The sequence below is a fragment of the Stomoxys calcitrans genome, chromosome 5 (assembly GCF_963082655.1).
Source record: "Stomoxys calcitrans chromosome 5, idStoCalc2.1, whole genome shotgun sequence".
Lineage (NCBI taxonomy): Eukaryota > Metazoa > Arthropoda > Insecta > Diptera > Muscidae > Stomoxys > Stomoxys calcitrans.
This window is the reverse complement of record NC_081556.1, coordinates 136,224,662-136,239,477: the sequence shown is the minus strand read 5'-3', so window position 1 is coordinate 136,239,477 and position 14,816 is coordinate 136,224,662. Positions and strand designations below refer to the sequence as shown.

The window sequence follows — 14,816 nt, the reverse complement described above, 5'->3', positions numbered from 1 at the left end:
CCAAACAGACATATTGGAAGTTCATTTCAATATCGGGTTCAAATGAAAGGTATTCGGGAGAAGATTTCGAATATGGCGTACAAAATCTGATCGAAGTATAGGGGGTCACGCCACCCCTCAAAATTTCCGTTGGGAATAAAGAACAAATTTTATATCTACAATATTTTTAATGCAAAATGCCGGTACCCGCCCCAGCCCCAAAACACCCTCCAAACGGTGCATATTTACCGGCCATGCAATTTGGGGCTCAAATTAAAGTGATTTTGAAGTGCTGCATGAATTTGATATCCATATTTGAGCCGAAATGTTAGAGGTGCCATCCTTCCCCTAATGAGAACATTACCCTAGGAAGAACATTACCACCAGTAACCGTGAAGGACTAATTCTCACACATTAATGAGTGCTTTCCGATTCAAGTTTAAACTCAATGATAAGGGACCTTTTTTATAGCTGAATCCGAACGGCGTCCCGCAGTGCGACACCTCTTTGGAGAAAATTTTTTAAATGACCATGCGCATTCAGGTCGAAGTGTCCCCAACCTAAAAAAATATTAGAGAGTTGAAGAAAGCGCAGCGGAGCGGCCCGGTTTGGCTAGTTTTCTATATAAATAAAATTTCGAAGGTCGAAGTGTCCCCACCCTTAAAAGATGTTAGAGAGTTTAAGAAGGCTCAGCGGAGCGGGCCCGGTTCGACTAGTTTTCTTTAAAAATAAAATTTCGACAAAATTTTCTATAAAAATAAAATTTTGACGAAATTTTCTATAAAAATAAAATTTTGACGAAATTTTCTATAAAAATAAAATTTCGACGAAATTTTCTATAAAAAAAAAATTTCGACGAAATTCTCTATAAAAATAAAATTTCGACGAAATTTTCTATAAAAATAAAATTTTGACGAAATTCTCTATAAAATTAAAATTTCGACAAATTTTCTATAAAAATAAAATTTCGACGAAATTTTCAATAAAAATAAAATTTCGACGAAATTTTCTATAAAAATAAAATTTCGACGAAATTTTCTATAAAAATAAAATTTCATCCAAATTTTCTATAAAAATAAAATTTTATCGAAATTTTCTATAAAAATAAAATTTCGACGTGTTTGGGGTCAAACTAAGGGTTTTGCCTTTCGAAACAAAAAATCAGAGGGAGAATTAGGTTTAAAATTCAATGCTGTTGTAATGGTTTATTGTGTTTGTTGCTCATTTCATTATTTATAAGTAGTAAATCGAATTCAGTCTTTTGTTGTAGGTAAATTTAGATAGACAATTGTACATGTAGCATTAAGTAGTTAATTTCTTTTAGGATGAAGTAGCACAATTTATTCTTAGTTTAAGTAGCGAATTTTACTTTTAGTTTTGGATAGGAAATTTTAACTTTAGCTTTAAGTAGGAAAATTTAATTTTAGAGGGTAAGTAGGTTATTTCACATTTTGATTTTGGGTCTAAGGATATAGGAATTTGTTGATGGTGTGTAGAGTGGCCCGCACTTGTGTTTATTTTTGGTGTCCCGCACTTTGATGGTTTAACCATGTGTTGTGTTGATTTTGGGTCTTCTTGTGGGTTTATGTTGTATCTTAGTGTCTTCTTCACGTCTGAAAACTGAGTTTGTTAATTTTTGTTTCACTGTTTGTAATGTTCTTTTCTTTAACGATTGTTTATATGTATATATGTAAGATCACTTTTTGCTTTTCACTTCACTTGGGTTCACTTTGAGGGGGAGAGAATACGATGCGCGGGTTTGAGATTTAAAAGCGAGACTGATCTTTTTTTGGTTGTTGCTTGTCACTTGGACCCCGCGAAAACGGTCAACTTTCCAAGCTACAAGCAACAATTCCAGGTAAACAAATATGAAGTCAAGGCGGAATCAGCGATTAAGAACTTACTTCAATGTACCGTTATGCACAGTGGGTCATGTGCATACGTGAACGCATGTCTGCACATGGGTGCACATGACTTCATGTTCAAACGTACTTTGAACATTCTCCCCCTCCAAGTGACGAAGTGACATCTTACCTTTTTAATTTTGGTTTCTTGCCTGTGAGGTGACTGGGCCGACGAACACGTATCCCCAATCTGTCTCCTGGGCGAAGACGGCTCCCAATCCGGGTTGTACAACACCACTCCTCCGGAGGTGGGCGTAGGCATCGGCCCCTACCTCTACATCGATTGGTTCGTTGCCCCTAGGGTCAGCATCTGCCAAAGAAAGGGATCTTAGGCTGCTTGTGGGGTCGGGAATGATGGGATCTGAATAGGGTCGTCGCGGCAAATCCCGGGTCACCACTGCCCGGATGGTATACATGGTCCTCCTCGACGCATGCCTTGACCGAAGTCTTATTGTTGCCAGACGGTGCCCTCTGCGCTCTCTCGTTGGTATCCCCAGGCGAGTTACTGTGGCTGCCGCGATTCGGGTGATGGTCGATGCCTGGCACAAAAGTACCCGTACCCCAGCCCAATCGTCCTGCTCCTCGGGTGCCAATTCCACCATCGCCGTGGGTACAAAAACAGTGGCCCGGCTGTAAGGTATCTCGACCGGGGGAGGGCCTTGGACGATGGGCATCTGGTTGGCTGGTTCGATTGCAAGTTGCCGTGGGTTGGCAATCTCCATTGGGGGCGGGCTGTAGCTGCCGTATGTCTCCCTAAGCTGTGGGGCTCCATGCAGCATTGTGTGATGGCGGTAGTCGCATGTTCGGCAGGCAGTGACCACGGGGCAGTCTGGGGCCAGATGGCTGCGCGCCAGACAGTTCCGACAGTAACTCCGTCTCTCAACTGTCTCGTATCTCTGATACGGTGTCATTTGCCGGAACCGCGGGCATGACCGTATGGCGTGGTCCTCCTGGCAGAGGCCACAGGCATACTGCCAAGATGCGGGGCGATACCTGGGTTCCCGTGGGTCGAAGCGAGGGCGTGTGGGTCTGGCGGGTCGTGGGGACTCTGGGCGAGGTAAATATCCGGCCATTATCTGTAACCAAAATCCCGTGAGTACCGTGTTTTGATGTGATTATGAATTGCTAGGGGTGTCTGAGAATAATTTGACAATCTTAGTTATGGGTCGACTGACTATGCCATTGGAAGTTCGAATATCTACAACTCGAGTGTTCTGATCAACACCGGGGTATGTTTTAAAAACTCGTCCTAACTTCCACTCGGTGGGATATCTCTCATCCCTGATGACAACTAAATCATTGACCTGTATGTTATCTTGCTGATACTTCCATTTGTATCTACGGTGAAGCTCATTTAAGTACTCTGACTTCCACCTCTGACAAAAGTTTTGGGATATAATCTTTAATCTCTTCCACCGATTTGCAAGCGTTATGTCCTCCTCTGAGATGTCGGGTTCTGCCGGGGTCAAAAGGGAAGAGCCTATAAGGAAGTGAGCTGGGGTCAAGGGTGCTAAATCGTTAGGGTCTTCAGAAGCTGGACTAAGGGGTCGTGAATTGAGGCAGGCCTCGATACGTGCCAATATGGTTGACAGTTCTTCGAACGTGAAGTTCATTTTGGGCATAGACTTCTTAAGGTGTATCTTGAATGATTTAACTCCTGCCTCCCACAATCCCCCCATATGGGGAGCTCCTGGAGGAATAAATTTCCACTCTAAATTCTGGTGAGCATGTTGCTGAATGGCGCTGCTCTGTAAACTTTTCATAAACTCTTTCTGATCTTTCTTGAGCATTTCTGCTGCGCCTATAAAATTCTTTCCATTGTCGGAATATATCTTTTCTGGGCACCCTCTCCTTCCTATGAAACGAGCTAATGCCGCCAGAAATGATTGAGTCGATAAATCACTTGTTGCTTCTAAGTGGATGGCTTTTGTCGCAAAACAAACAAATATGCAGATATAACCCTTGGTTATTAAACACGCTCGTGCTGTTAAGCTTTTGATTCCGAAGGGTCCTGCAAAATCTACCCCTGTATTCGTAAAGGGTCTGGATAAAGTAGTACGCTCGGGTGGAAGAGATGACATAATTTGGGTCTGAGTCTTTAATCGATATAGGGTACAAACTCTGCAATTGTGTATAACTTTCTTGATCAACTGTTTCAATCTGAATATCCAAAACTCCGTACGGATGAGCCGGGTCATAAGTTGATTGCCTCCGTGCATTGAGACTTTATGAACAAATTCCACTAGAAGGAGTGCAAATCGCGAATCATATGGGATTAAGATTGGATGACGTTCGCTGTACGTCAAAGCTGGCGATTGAACTAAACGACCATTGGATCTAATTACTCCTTTTCTATCTATGAAGGGGTTGAATGGTAAAAGACTACTTCTAGGTGAAAGCCTTTTCTTTTGGGTCAAAGAACTGTATTCCTCAACGAAGTAATGTTTCTGAGTTGCCACTATAAGACGCATCTTTGTGTCTATGAGCTCTGGGCTGGTTATTTCTTGCGATGAAATTTTAAGTGAGGATCTAGTTGAACCTGTGTTACGCCAGAACCTAACTGCGTAAGACAAAACACGATATGCTCTAGCTAAAGACGAAAATCGAGTCAAAGGGTCATCAAAAGTGCCTGTTGCGAATACTTTAACTTGTTTTGCTTCAAGATTAGTGTCTGTATTAACTCGGTCTTGCGGCCACTGATCATGCGGCAATTTGAGCCACTGGGGTCCCGTCCACCATAAATTATGAGATATTAAGTCGTCAGGAGAACAGCCACGACTTGCTACATCTGCAGGATTATATTCTGAGTCAACATGTTTCCAATGCTCACCACCGACGTTCTCTAATATCTCTGAAACCCTGTTACCAACGAAAGCGCTCCATGAGCATGGTGGCTTTTGTAGCCAGGCTAGAACGATTGTAGAGTCGGTCCAGAAATGGGTCGTAAACTTTGATAATCGAAGCTTAGGCACAATGGCATTTGCTAACCTTGACAACATAACTGCACCGCATAATTCTAACCTTGGCAGAGAGATTTTCTTAACTGGGGCTACTCGGGTCTTGGCTGCTAGAAGAAAAGTGTCTACAGTTTTATCGATGTGTTCAACGCGTATATAAATTGTGGCTGCATATGCGCTTTCTGACGCGTCGCAGAATCCATGTATCTCCACAATACTAGCAGGTGTAAACCGAACCCATCTTGGTATCGATACAGTGTCTATAGAATGGCTGCCTCTCACAAAGTTATTCCAGTTCATTTGAGTCACTGGCTTCAACGAGTCATCCCATTCTACCTTATCTAGCCAAACCTGCTGCATGATTAACTTGGCTACAACAATTACTGGCGCTAACCATCCACATGGGTCGAAAAACCTTGCTATCGTTGATAATACTTCTCGCTTGGTGCTCATTTGCTTTTCTTCAACTGTAGGGGCCGTAAAAGTGAAATTATCACCTGATATATTCCAACGAATTCCTAGGGTCTTTGTCGAAGAAGCTTCGGAAATATTTAACCAATCTATTGGAAGAAGCATGTCTTCATTTAAATCCTTTAACAAACGTGTGTCATTTGACGCCCATTTTCTTAGCCTGAAACCAGCTGATTCTAATGCGGAGGCTAATTCTTTCCTAGCTGCTGTAGCTTCTTCTATGGAGTGTCCGCCCGCTAATACATCATCGACATATAAATTTTCTTTAATAATTCTTGATCCTAACGGATGAGAATCTTTCACGTCTTCTGCTAACTGGAGAAGGGTCCTAATCGCTAAAAATGGGGCGCAATTTATGCCGAAGGTAACAGTTAAGAGTTCGTAATCCTCAATTGGGTGGTTTTCTGATTTGCGAAAGAGGATCCTTTGAAATGCTGTTTGATTGGGGTCTACTAAGATCTGACGATACATCTTTGTCACGTCTGCATTGAAGACGTACTTAAAAAATCTCCAGTTCAACACTTGTACGACAAGGTCTTGCTGAAGTATGGGTCCTGTATGTAAGATATCATTAAGACTTTTCTTGTTTGATGTTGGGCTAGATGCGTTAAAAACCACTCTAAGTTTTGTGGTAACCCTATCTGGTTTGATAACTGCATGGTGAGGTAAGTAGTAGTGAGGGGTCTTGTATACGCTGTTTGGGTCTACCTTCCTCATGTGTCCTAATTCCAAATACTCTAATATGGCTGCATCATAATGTGCTTTAATATCTGGGGTCTTAGACAACTTTTTCTCCATTCTATGAAACTGTGCCAATGCGATGTTCCTAGATGAACCGATCTCTGAACAGCTTTTAAAAGGTAAAGTTACGATATACCTCCCCGCCTCATTACGTCGTGTTGTATTTTTGTAATTATTTTCGCAATAAATATCTTCTGCTGACCTCAAAACCTTTTTTGGGGTCTCTTCCACCTCCCAAAAGCGAGTGATTATCTTTTCTAATGATGATGCACTATAAAGTGTGATTTGTCTGTCGGATTTAGGGTCTTCCGTAATGGGTCCTCCTATGATCCACCCAAAAACGGTGTCCTGCGCTAAAAGTGATCCACAGGACTTCATAGTACCGCCTTTTGTGTATATAAGGGGTCCAATATCTAATCCGATTAACATGTCCACGGGTCGACTTTCAAAGAATCGAGGGTCCGCGAGACTAAGGTGTGCAAAATCTCCAAATTGATTTTGCCTTAAATCGTGTGTTGGTAAATGAGAAGGTAGGGTCTTTAAGACTGGTGCCCAAACCTCCAGCTCAAAACTAGGATTTACTCGTGAGCAAAGATTGAAGACGCAAGCTTTTGTCGATGTTTCAGAAACTGCGTCGCTTAAACCTGTGACGTGAATTAAATTCTTAACTGTTGGAAGTTGTAGTTTGTTTCTAATTTTCTCTGAAATGAAAGTTGATTGTGACCCAGGATCGATGATTGCCCTGGCATCATATCTATGTCCTCTAGATTTGATTTGAACTATTGCTGTGAACAAAAGTGTCTCTTTGGGTTGCGGAGTGGGTCTGATTTCCTGAAGTGTCAAAGTCGTTGAACAAGGTGCTTCTAAACAAGGTGTGGACTGTATATTTGGCGATACCGATGGTTGTACTAGGGTGGTTAAAGCGGCAGCACTGGTACTAGGGCGTGCGTATTCGCTAACCGGTTGAGCTAGGGTGGTAGGATCAGTAGCACTGGTGCTAGGTCGTGCTTCCTGTCTACCGGGTTGAACTAAAGTGTTGAGAGCGGCAGCACTTGTGCTGGGTCGTGCTCCGTCTCGTTGGAGTGTGCCTGTTGTAGGGTACTGGGTCTGGTTGCCTTTATGTATCAAACTGTGGTGTCGTTGACTACATTCCCTACAACTAAAACGACTTTTACACTCCCTGACTCCATGATCCGAAGAAAGGCAGTTATAGCAAAGATGACTGGTCTTAACAATGTTTATTCGATCGTTGATCGACCTTTCTAGAAATTGAGGACATTCTCGCAAAGAATGATTGGATTTACAAAGTTGACAAACCGGTTTGTTATTCTGAGCATTATAGTGTGATTGTGTGTTGTTGCTGGGTCTTGAGCCCGTGTTCTTGAAATTGGGATTTACATTTGTTTGAAAACTATTAACTCGCTTTTCCCGCTTATCGTACTCCGATCTGGGTTGATTATATCTCGAATATTGTGGCTTGATATTGCCGACTGATTCTAGGGTCTTGAATTTATGGGTCAAAAATACATCTAGTTGATTCCACGATGGAAGAGACGAACAATCTGCTAGGCTGCTTTCGAATTCTTCTAAAAATATTCTTGGTAGTTTGGTTGACACAAGATAAACTAAGATTGGGTCCCATCCCCCCGTTTCTACTTCAAGGGTCTGTAAAGTTTGGGTACAACTACCTATAGTGCGCTGTAATTTCTGGATTGTTGACGCGCTATCAACGGAAACCGAAGGTAAATTAAAAAGAGCTCGCAATTGCTCATTTACCTGCATGCGTTTATTTTCGTACCTATGAACGAGATTTCTCCACGCTATGTCGAAACCCTCATGGGTCAGTGGAACATTGGAAATTATTTCGCGGGCTTCTCCTGCTGTTTTCTGGGTTAAGTGAAACAACTTCTCGACTTTACTTAATTTTGAATTGTTAATGTAAATTGCTGAAAATAAATCCCTAAAGGTAGGCCATTCGCGATATCCCCCTTTAAAAACATCTGTGTCACAGGGCGGCAATCTTAGAGCTGGTGAAAAATCATTAGTGTCTCGCTGTTGGGTCATCGATATTCTCTCCTGTTTTTCTTGATCTTGTTGCTCGTTAAGGGCCAAAATTTCTCCGTTAAGAGAGCTTAAACACCGTTTATAAGTTTCTAGTGCCTGTTTGTAGCTATTTCGAAGCTTAGTTTTATCTATAGGTGTCTCATCCTTTTCCGGAATGCGATCCCTACAATCTAAGTATGCCTTCTTGATTTGATCCCATAAAGAATTGAGTTCTACCCGCGTGATTTCTAACGAATGTATATTATCATCCGACTTAGCCGCGGAGTAAACGGTCTCAAAATCCACTAAATCATCCACACAGTTTACAAATCTTTCGCGTAAATTCTTATCCATTTTGTAATTGGCTTGTATATGTTTTAAATAGGGTCAAAAAACTATAAAACCAAGGAAAATTTTACAACAAAATGTCCAAAAAAAAAAAAAAAAAAAAAAACTGGTTATTTGTAGAAATCAAATCTATTTCAAAAAAACCTAATGCGAGAAAAAAAAATGTGTGTCTTGATGATGGGTCAAATATCTAAGGGTCAAACCTGAAACTTTTTACAAAATTCGTAATAAATGTTTTATCTGGGTCACTAGAAAAAAAAACAGGTTAATATTTCTGATGATATCGATTATACAATAGCCGCAAAAAATTGTAAGAAAAATTTTCCTTTCAAATCGCAATACACCAGCAATTTAATTCCGCTCGAATTAAAGTTGCAAAAAAAAATTTATTTTTCTCCAAAAAAAATTAAACTTTCACTTTTCAAAATTTGGCATACAGAACTAGATGATTCTTTACAATAATACTGCTTTGACTCGTTGGGTCAATTTGCTTTCTGTATAAAAAACAACAAAGGATTGCACAAACAACCACAGTCCTTTCCGACCGTTTCCACTTAAATTTGTGCAATAGAATGAAGTTTTAAAATTTCGAAGACAAATGAGGCCAGCACGCAATATTATTTTCGTTATTTCTCACACAAAAACAATTCTTGATAAAAAAAAACTTCTTCTTTTCTAAAAGCACTTCGATTTTTCTTAGACACTTTTCCTTTTCTTTATAAAAAATTTCAACAAAAAATCTCGTGGATGTCTGTCCCGAAAATCCTACACACTGCCTTGAAAGTAGGGTCTGCTATATTGGGTCAAATTCACTTGGATCAAATTAATTTGGGTCAAAATTAATTGGGTCAAAATTTATCAGACAACCGAATTAGCGATTCATAATCAGAAAACGATCAAAAACAATATTAAAGTACGCTGGGTAAATGTATGAACTTTTCCTTTTTTGAAAAAAAGGTTATGTATGACGTAATACCCAAGCGCACTTTAATAGAAAAACAAAATGGTACTCACTTTGAAGCTTCTTTTTTGATGTGTGTGTATGTGTGTGTGTGTGTAGGTGGGCGCTTGGCTTGGGTCCAGAATTGTGTGTTGGCGCCTTTTGCAATTTTTGTAGCTTTGTGTCGTTAGAGTCTTGGATTTTGTTGTTTTAGTGTTTTTGATTTGATGAAGTTTTGGGAATTTAACCGTTGTAGCGGGTTTTTCCGTTTTTATCCCAGAGCGTAGATTTTTTGTTTTTGTGTTTTTACACGGAACGCACGAATTTGATTTTGTTGGGGTTTTTTGAAAATGCACAATATTTTATGTGTGATAGAAAAAGAAAGAATTAGTTTGGGATAAAATTTACAAATTTATCGAGCAACCCATAATTCTGTTTTAACACTCTAATTTGTTTTTTAAGTTAAAATACTGAAAAATTTATGATTTTTAGAGAAAAAAAATTTTTCAAAATATGTAGAAAAAATTAACATAAATTTTGGGTTGGACGATAAATTGTTAAATTTTTCAATTTTTTAGCTCTTTTTTTCAATTTAACACAAAGAAACTTCTTTAAACAATTTAAAAATTTTTGATTTTTATAATTTTTTTTGAAATTCCACTTTTTTCCACTTCTGTTCCACTGTGCGGGTCACTTTACGTTTTTTGGGTCTTTTGCACACTTCTTTTTTGATTTACCACAACTTCTAATGATTTTGGGGTCAATTTTTTGCACATTAAAATTTAATTAATTATTTTTATTTTTACACGGGTCACCCTGTTAATTTAATTAGTTTTTGTTTTATTTGAGTCTTTATGTACTTTAATTGTCACTTTGCAATTTGGTTATTATTTTCTTTTGTTATTTCGTTTTGATCTTCATTTGGTTGGAATATTTTATCAAATTTTCAATAAAATAAATGCCACAACCAAACGAAGAACACTGAGAGCCGCTATATATTTTTTAATTTGTGATTTGTGTATTATTTTGTTTTTAATAAATTGCCAAAACTGATCTTTTATGTGTTTTGATATTTTTGTGTTGGCCGTCCGTCCATACGTGTATGTATGTACGGTTGTGTGTAACCAACCCTTTTTTCGCACTTTTCTCTATTTCATTTGCTTTTAATTGTTGGGTCACTGCACTTTTGTTGTTGCGAATTTTTTTGTGTTTCGGTCACTGGGTTTTTTGAAATGAAAATGAATTATTTTTGGGCACAAAACAGAAAATTTTTTTTTGATTTTTGGTTTTTTAATTATTTAAAAAAACCACTTATCCGGTTCGAAGGACCAAATGTTTGGGGTCAAACTAAGGGTTTTGCCTTTCGAAACAAAAAATCAGAGGGAGAATTAGGTTTAAAATTCAATGCTGTTGTAATGGTTTATTGTGTTTGTTGCTCATTTCATTATTTATAAGTAGTAAATCGAATTCAGTCTTTTGTTGTAGGTAAATTTAGATAGACAATTGTACATGTAGCATTAAGTAGTTAATTTCTTTTAGGATGAAGTAGCACAATTTATTCTTAGTTTAAGTAGCGAATTTTACTTTTAGTTTTGGATAGGAAATTTTAACTTTAGCTTTAAGTAGGAAAATTTAATTTTAGAGGGTAAGTAGGTTATTTCACATTTTGATTTTGGGTCTAAGGATATAGGAATTTGTTGATGGTGTGTAGAGTGGCCCGCACTTGTGTTTATTTTTGGTGTCCCGCACTTTGATGGTTTAACCATGTGTTGTGTTGATTTTGGGTCTTCTTGTGGGTTTATGTTGTATCTTAGTGTCTTCTTCACGTCTGAAAACTGAGTTTGTTAATTTTTGTTTCACTGTTTGTAATGTTCTTTTCTTTAACGATTGTTTATATGTATATATGTAAGATCACTTTTTGCTTTTCACTTCACTTGGGTTCACTTTGAGGGGGAGAGAATACGATGCGCGGGTTTGAGATTTAAAAGCGAGACTGATCTTTTTTTGGTTGTTGCTTGTCACTTGGACCCCGCGAAAACGGTCAACTTTCCAAGCTACAAGCAACAATTCCAGGTAAACAAATATGAAGTCAAGGCGGAATCAGCGATTAAGAACTTACTTCAATGTACCGTTATGCACAGTGGGTCATGTGCATACGTGAACGCATGTCTGCACATGGGTGCACATGACTTCATGTTCAAACGTACTTTGAACACGACGAAATTTTCTATAAAAATAAAATTTCGACGAAATTCTCTATAAAAATAAAATTTCGACGAAATTCTCTATAAAAATAAAATTTCGACGAAATTCTCTATTAAAAAAAAACTTTCGACGAAATTTTCTATAGAAATAAAATTTCGACGTAATTTTCTATAAAAATAAAATTTCATCGAAATTTTCTATAGAAATAAAATTTCGATAAAATTTTCTATAGAAATAAAATTTCGACGAAATTTTCTATAGAAATAAAATTTCGACGAAATTTTCTATAAAAATAAAATTTCATCGAAATTTTGTATAAAAATAAAATTTCATCGACATTTTCTATAAAAATAAAATTTCATCGAAATTTTCTATAAAAATAAAATTTCATCGAAATTTTCTATAAAAATAAAATTTCATCGAAATTTTCTATAAAAATAAAATTTCGACGAAATTTTCTATAAAAAAAATTTAATAAAATTTTCTTAAAAATCAAACTTCTAGGAAAGTTTTATAAAAATAAAATATTTAAGAAATTTTTTATAAAAATAAAATTTCTATGAAAATAAAATTCGACGAAAATTTCTATACAAATCAAATTTCGATAAAATTGAAATTCAAATTTTGACCAAAACAAATGAAATTTTCAAATTTTCGTCGAACTTTTCTTATTATTAGTACCAAAAGGCTTAAGACAGAATCTATGATGCCACGGCCATAGGAAGTATATAAATATTTTCAGGCTTTGGTGCATGTGTGCTTTTTTTTCTAATGCATCATTTCCCAATTTCGTCTGTAGGCAAAGCCACAATTCATTTCTGCATAGAAGAATGACGGTCTCATTGTCTCTTCTTCTTTTTTTTTCTTTTTTTATCTTTTTTGGAAAAGAAAACGATTTTGATATTTGACAAATCAAATACTTAGGAGTGATCTTGGATAGTGATCTTAATTGGAAGTGTCACATTTAGGAGTATACTGAGAAGGCTCACAGATGTTGGGCACTATGTAGACGGGCCGTAGGCTTGTTACGGGGTCTGAATCCGAGGATAGTCCACTGGCTCTATAGGCGCGTGATTAGATCAATACTTAGTTACGCCCCAGTACTTTGGTGGACTGCTATGGAGAAAAAGTGCAACAAAAGTGCAACCATACAACAGGTTCCGAGAACATGTTGTCTTGGCATAGGCGGAGCGGTGAGGACCAAACCCACTAGGACACTGGAGACTCTTCTAGATATCCGACCCATTGACATACAGATTATGTGTGATGCAGCCACTGCGGCTATGAAACATAAGGCGATGGGAGAATGGATTAAGGATGGGAGCTGCTCATATCATCGCAGTATAATCGAGGCGACGATAGGAAACCTGGAAGGAAGGGAGGAGGTTTCCGTTCGCATAACTGAGATGAACCTTGAGGTCGAGTATGAGGCACTGCTGCCAGCAGCACATTCTTGGATTGACGGAACCCAAGTATTGTCATCTGGAAGTTCATGTTAAACGAATGGATCAAAGCTAGAGGACAGAGTGGGCCTGGGGGTCTACATTGAGAACTCAGGGACTGAGATCTGTTTTAGACTGCCTGACCATAATACGTTCCTGCAGGCGGAGAATTTGGTGATTACGGAATGCGTGAAGTGGTGTGGTGCTTACGCGAGGACGTCAGGTGTGAACATCTATACGGACGATAAGATTGCCATAAGGGCAATAACAACCAGGATGGTAAGGTCACGAACAGTTTTGGAGTGTGAGAAGGAGATTAACGCCTTCTCCGAGGGTGGCAAAATCCGCATGGTTTGGGTGCCGGGCCATAACGGAGTAAGGGGGAATGAAAGGACATATGATTTGGCGGTGAAGGTCAGAGGACTGCCGTTAATAAACTTGGTTAACCCCAAGCTTTTCGGATCGACGCAGTCCGAGTTAAGGGAGTGGGAAACGAATGCGCATGTAACCCTGTGGAACAGAGAAACGTTCGATAGGACGGCGAAAATCCTATGGGGGAGGACCAAAGGAAGTGAAAAGGAGGTCAGAATAGCTATTGGTATCATGTAGGGACACATAGGACTACGAGCTCTCTTGTGTAAAATCGGTGCGGCAAGTGATAGCTTGTGTAGGGCATGCGGGGAAGATGATGAGACGTTGGAGCATTTCCTTTGTCATTGCCCGTTTACGCGTCTAACAGATACTGGCACTTAGGTGGGGACACTATACCAGACATGAACCAACTTAGGGGAGTGGCATGTAAAACAATTAAGGATTTTGTAAAAAGCACGGAATTCCTAACATAGATTTTCTTTTTCGAGGTTACTTTTATTTCGTATCTAGAGCGCACAACAAGCCGATTACTGGCTTAGGTGTATGTCCATAATGCTTTGGGGCGGATTAATATCTGCACCCTCTTTTCAAGCTAACCTGTATTAAAATAATTTGTATAACATTGCATGAGGTATTTTTTCATGATTTCATCGGTGTAATATATAATCCAAGTAGGTCTACAACCTGGTATAGTTCCCATGTAAACCGATTTGACATATTGTGTAAATTTTTATAAAAATGTATGGTGGTGGATTGCCGAAATTCGGCTCGGCCGAACTGTTACTTGTTTTGTCATTACTCACTTTATTTCTCCAAAAGAATTACACAAAAAGTTTCCTTTTAACTTAAAATTTATTGACAAAGTATGTTCTTAAGAAAAACAATTTTAATAAAGTTTAATTTTTGATACATTTTTCAAAGTGGCTGTTTTTTGAAAAATCATCAAAAATCCTGAAACTAGACGAAATACATTTTTAAACTACAGAATTATTAAATTATTATTTATTATGATATAAATGCTCAATATGGCTGATGTTTGAGCATTCATAGTAGTAAACGAAACGGCTATAAAAGCTTCATATGAAATTAAACTAATTTATGGAATGAAACAATGAGTTAAAGTTTTTGGGAATGAAACAATGAATTAAAGTTTTTGGGAATGAAACAATGAATTAAAGTTTTTGGGGTTTTTACAAATGAAGGTTGAAATAAAACACTTTTTAATAAATTTAATTAAAAAGAGTCGCAAAGAATTATTTAACTATTAAATTTAAAACGTTTTTTAATAATTAATTATTATTAAAAAAAATGTTTTTTTTCTTTATATATAAAATGGTCATTAAATGACTTAGCATTAAAAATTATTAAGTTCATACTAAAATTTCCAAAATTTTGGCTGTAATTTTGAAAATTT

The 14,816-nt window shown here is 37.9% G+C and overlaps 1 protein-coding gene across 2 annotated transcripts; it reads right to left on the bottom strand.

The window, feature by feature from the left end:
• Nucleotides 1-1,650: 1,650 nt before the first annotated feature.
• On the bottom strand, nucleotides 1,651-11,594 carry LOC131998041 (uncharacterized). 2 transcript variants are annotated; one of them, XM_059370050.1, is made up of 3 exons: nucleotides 11,318-11,594; nucleotides 9,458-9,577; nucleotides 1,651-2,959 (listed from the first exon to the last, which is right to left on the bottom strand). In XM_059370050.1, exon 3 carries the CDS (start codon nucleotides 2,954-2,956, stop codon nucleotides 2,018-2,020), a length of 939 nt encoding a protein of 312 aa, XP_059226033.1. In that variant the 5' UTR covers nucleotides 2,957-2,959; nucleotides 9,458-9,577; nucleotides 11,318-11,594; the 3' UTR covers nucleotides 1,651-2,017. The 2 variants fall into 2 exon arrangements, with proteins under 2 accessions (XP_059226033.1, XP_059226031.1); XM_059370048.1 differs by lacking the exon at nucleotides 11,318-11,594 and adding an exon at nucleotides 10,121-10,588 and having other exon boundaries at nucleotides 9,458-9,853.
• Nucleotides 11,595-14,816: the final 3,222 nt, after the last annotated feature.

Coding starts and splice junctions, on each gene's coding strand:
- LOC131998041 (XM_059370050.1), bottom strand. CDS start 2,956: ATGGCCGGATATTTACCTCGCCCAGAGTCCCCACGACCCGCCAGACCC.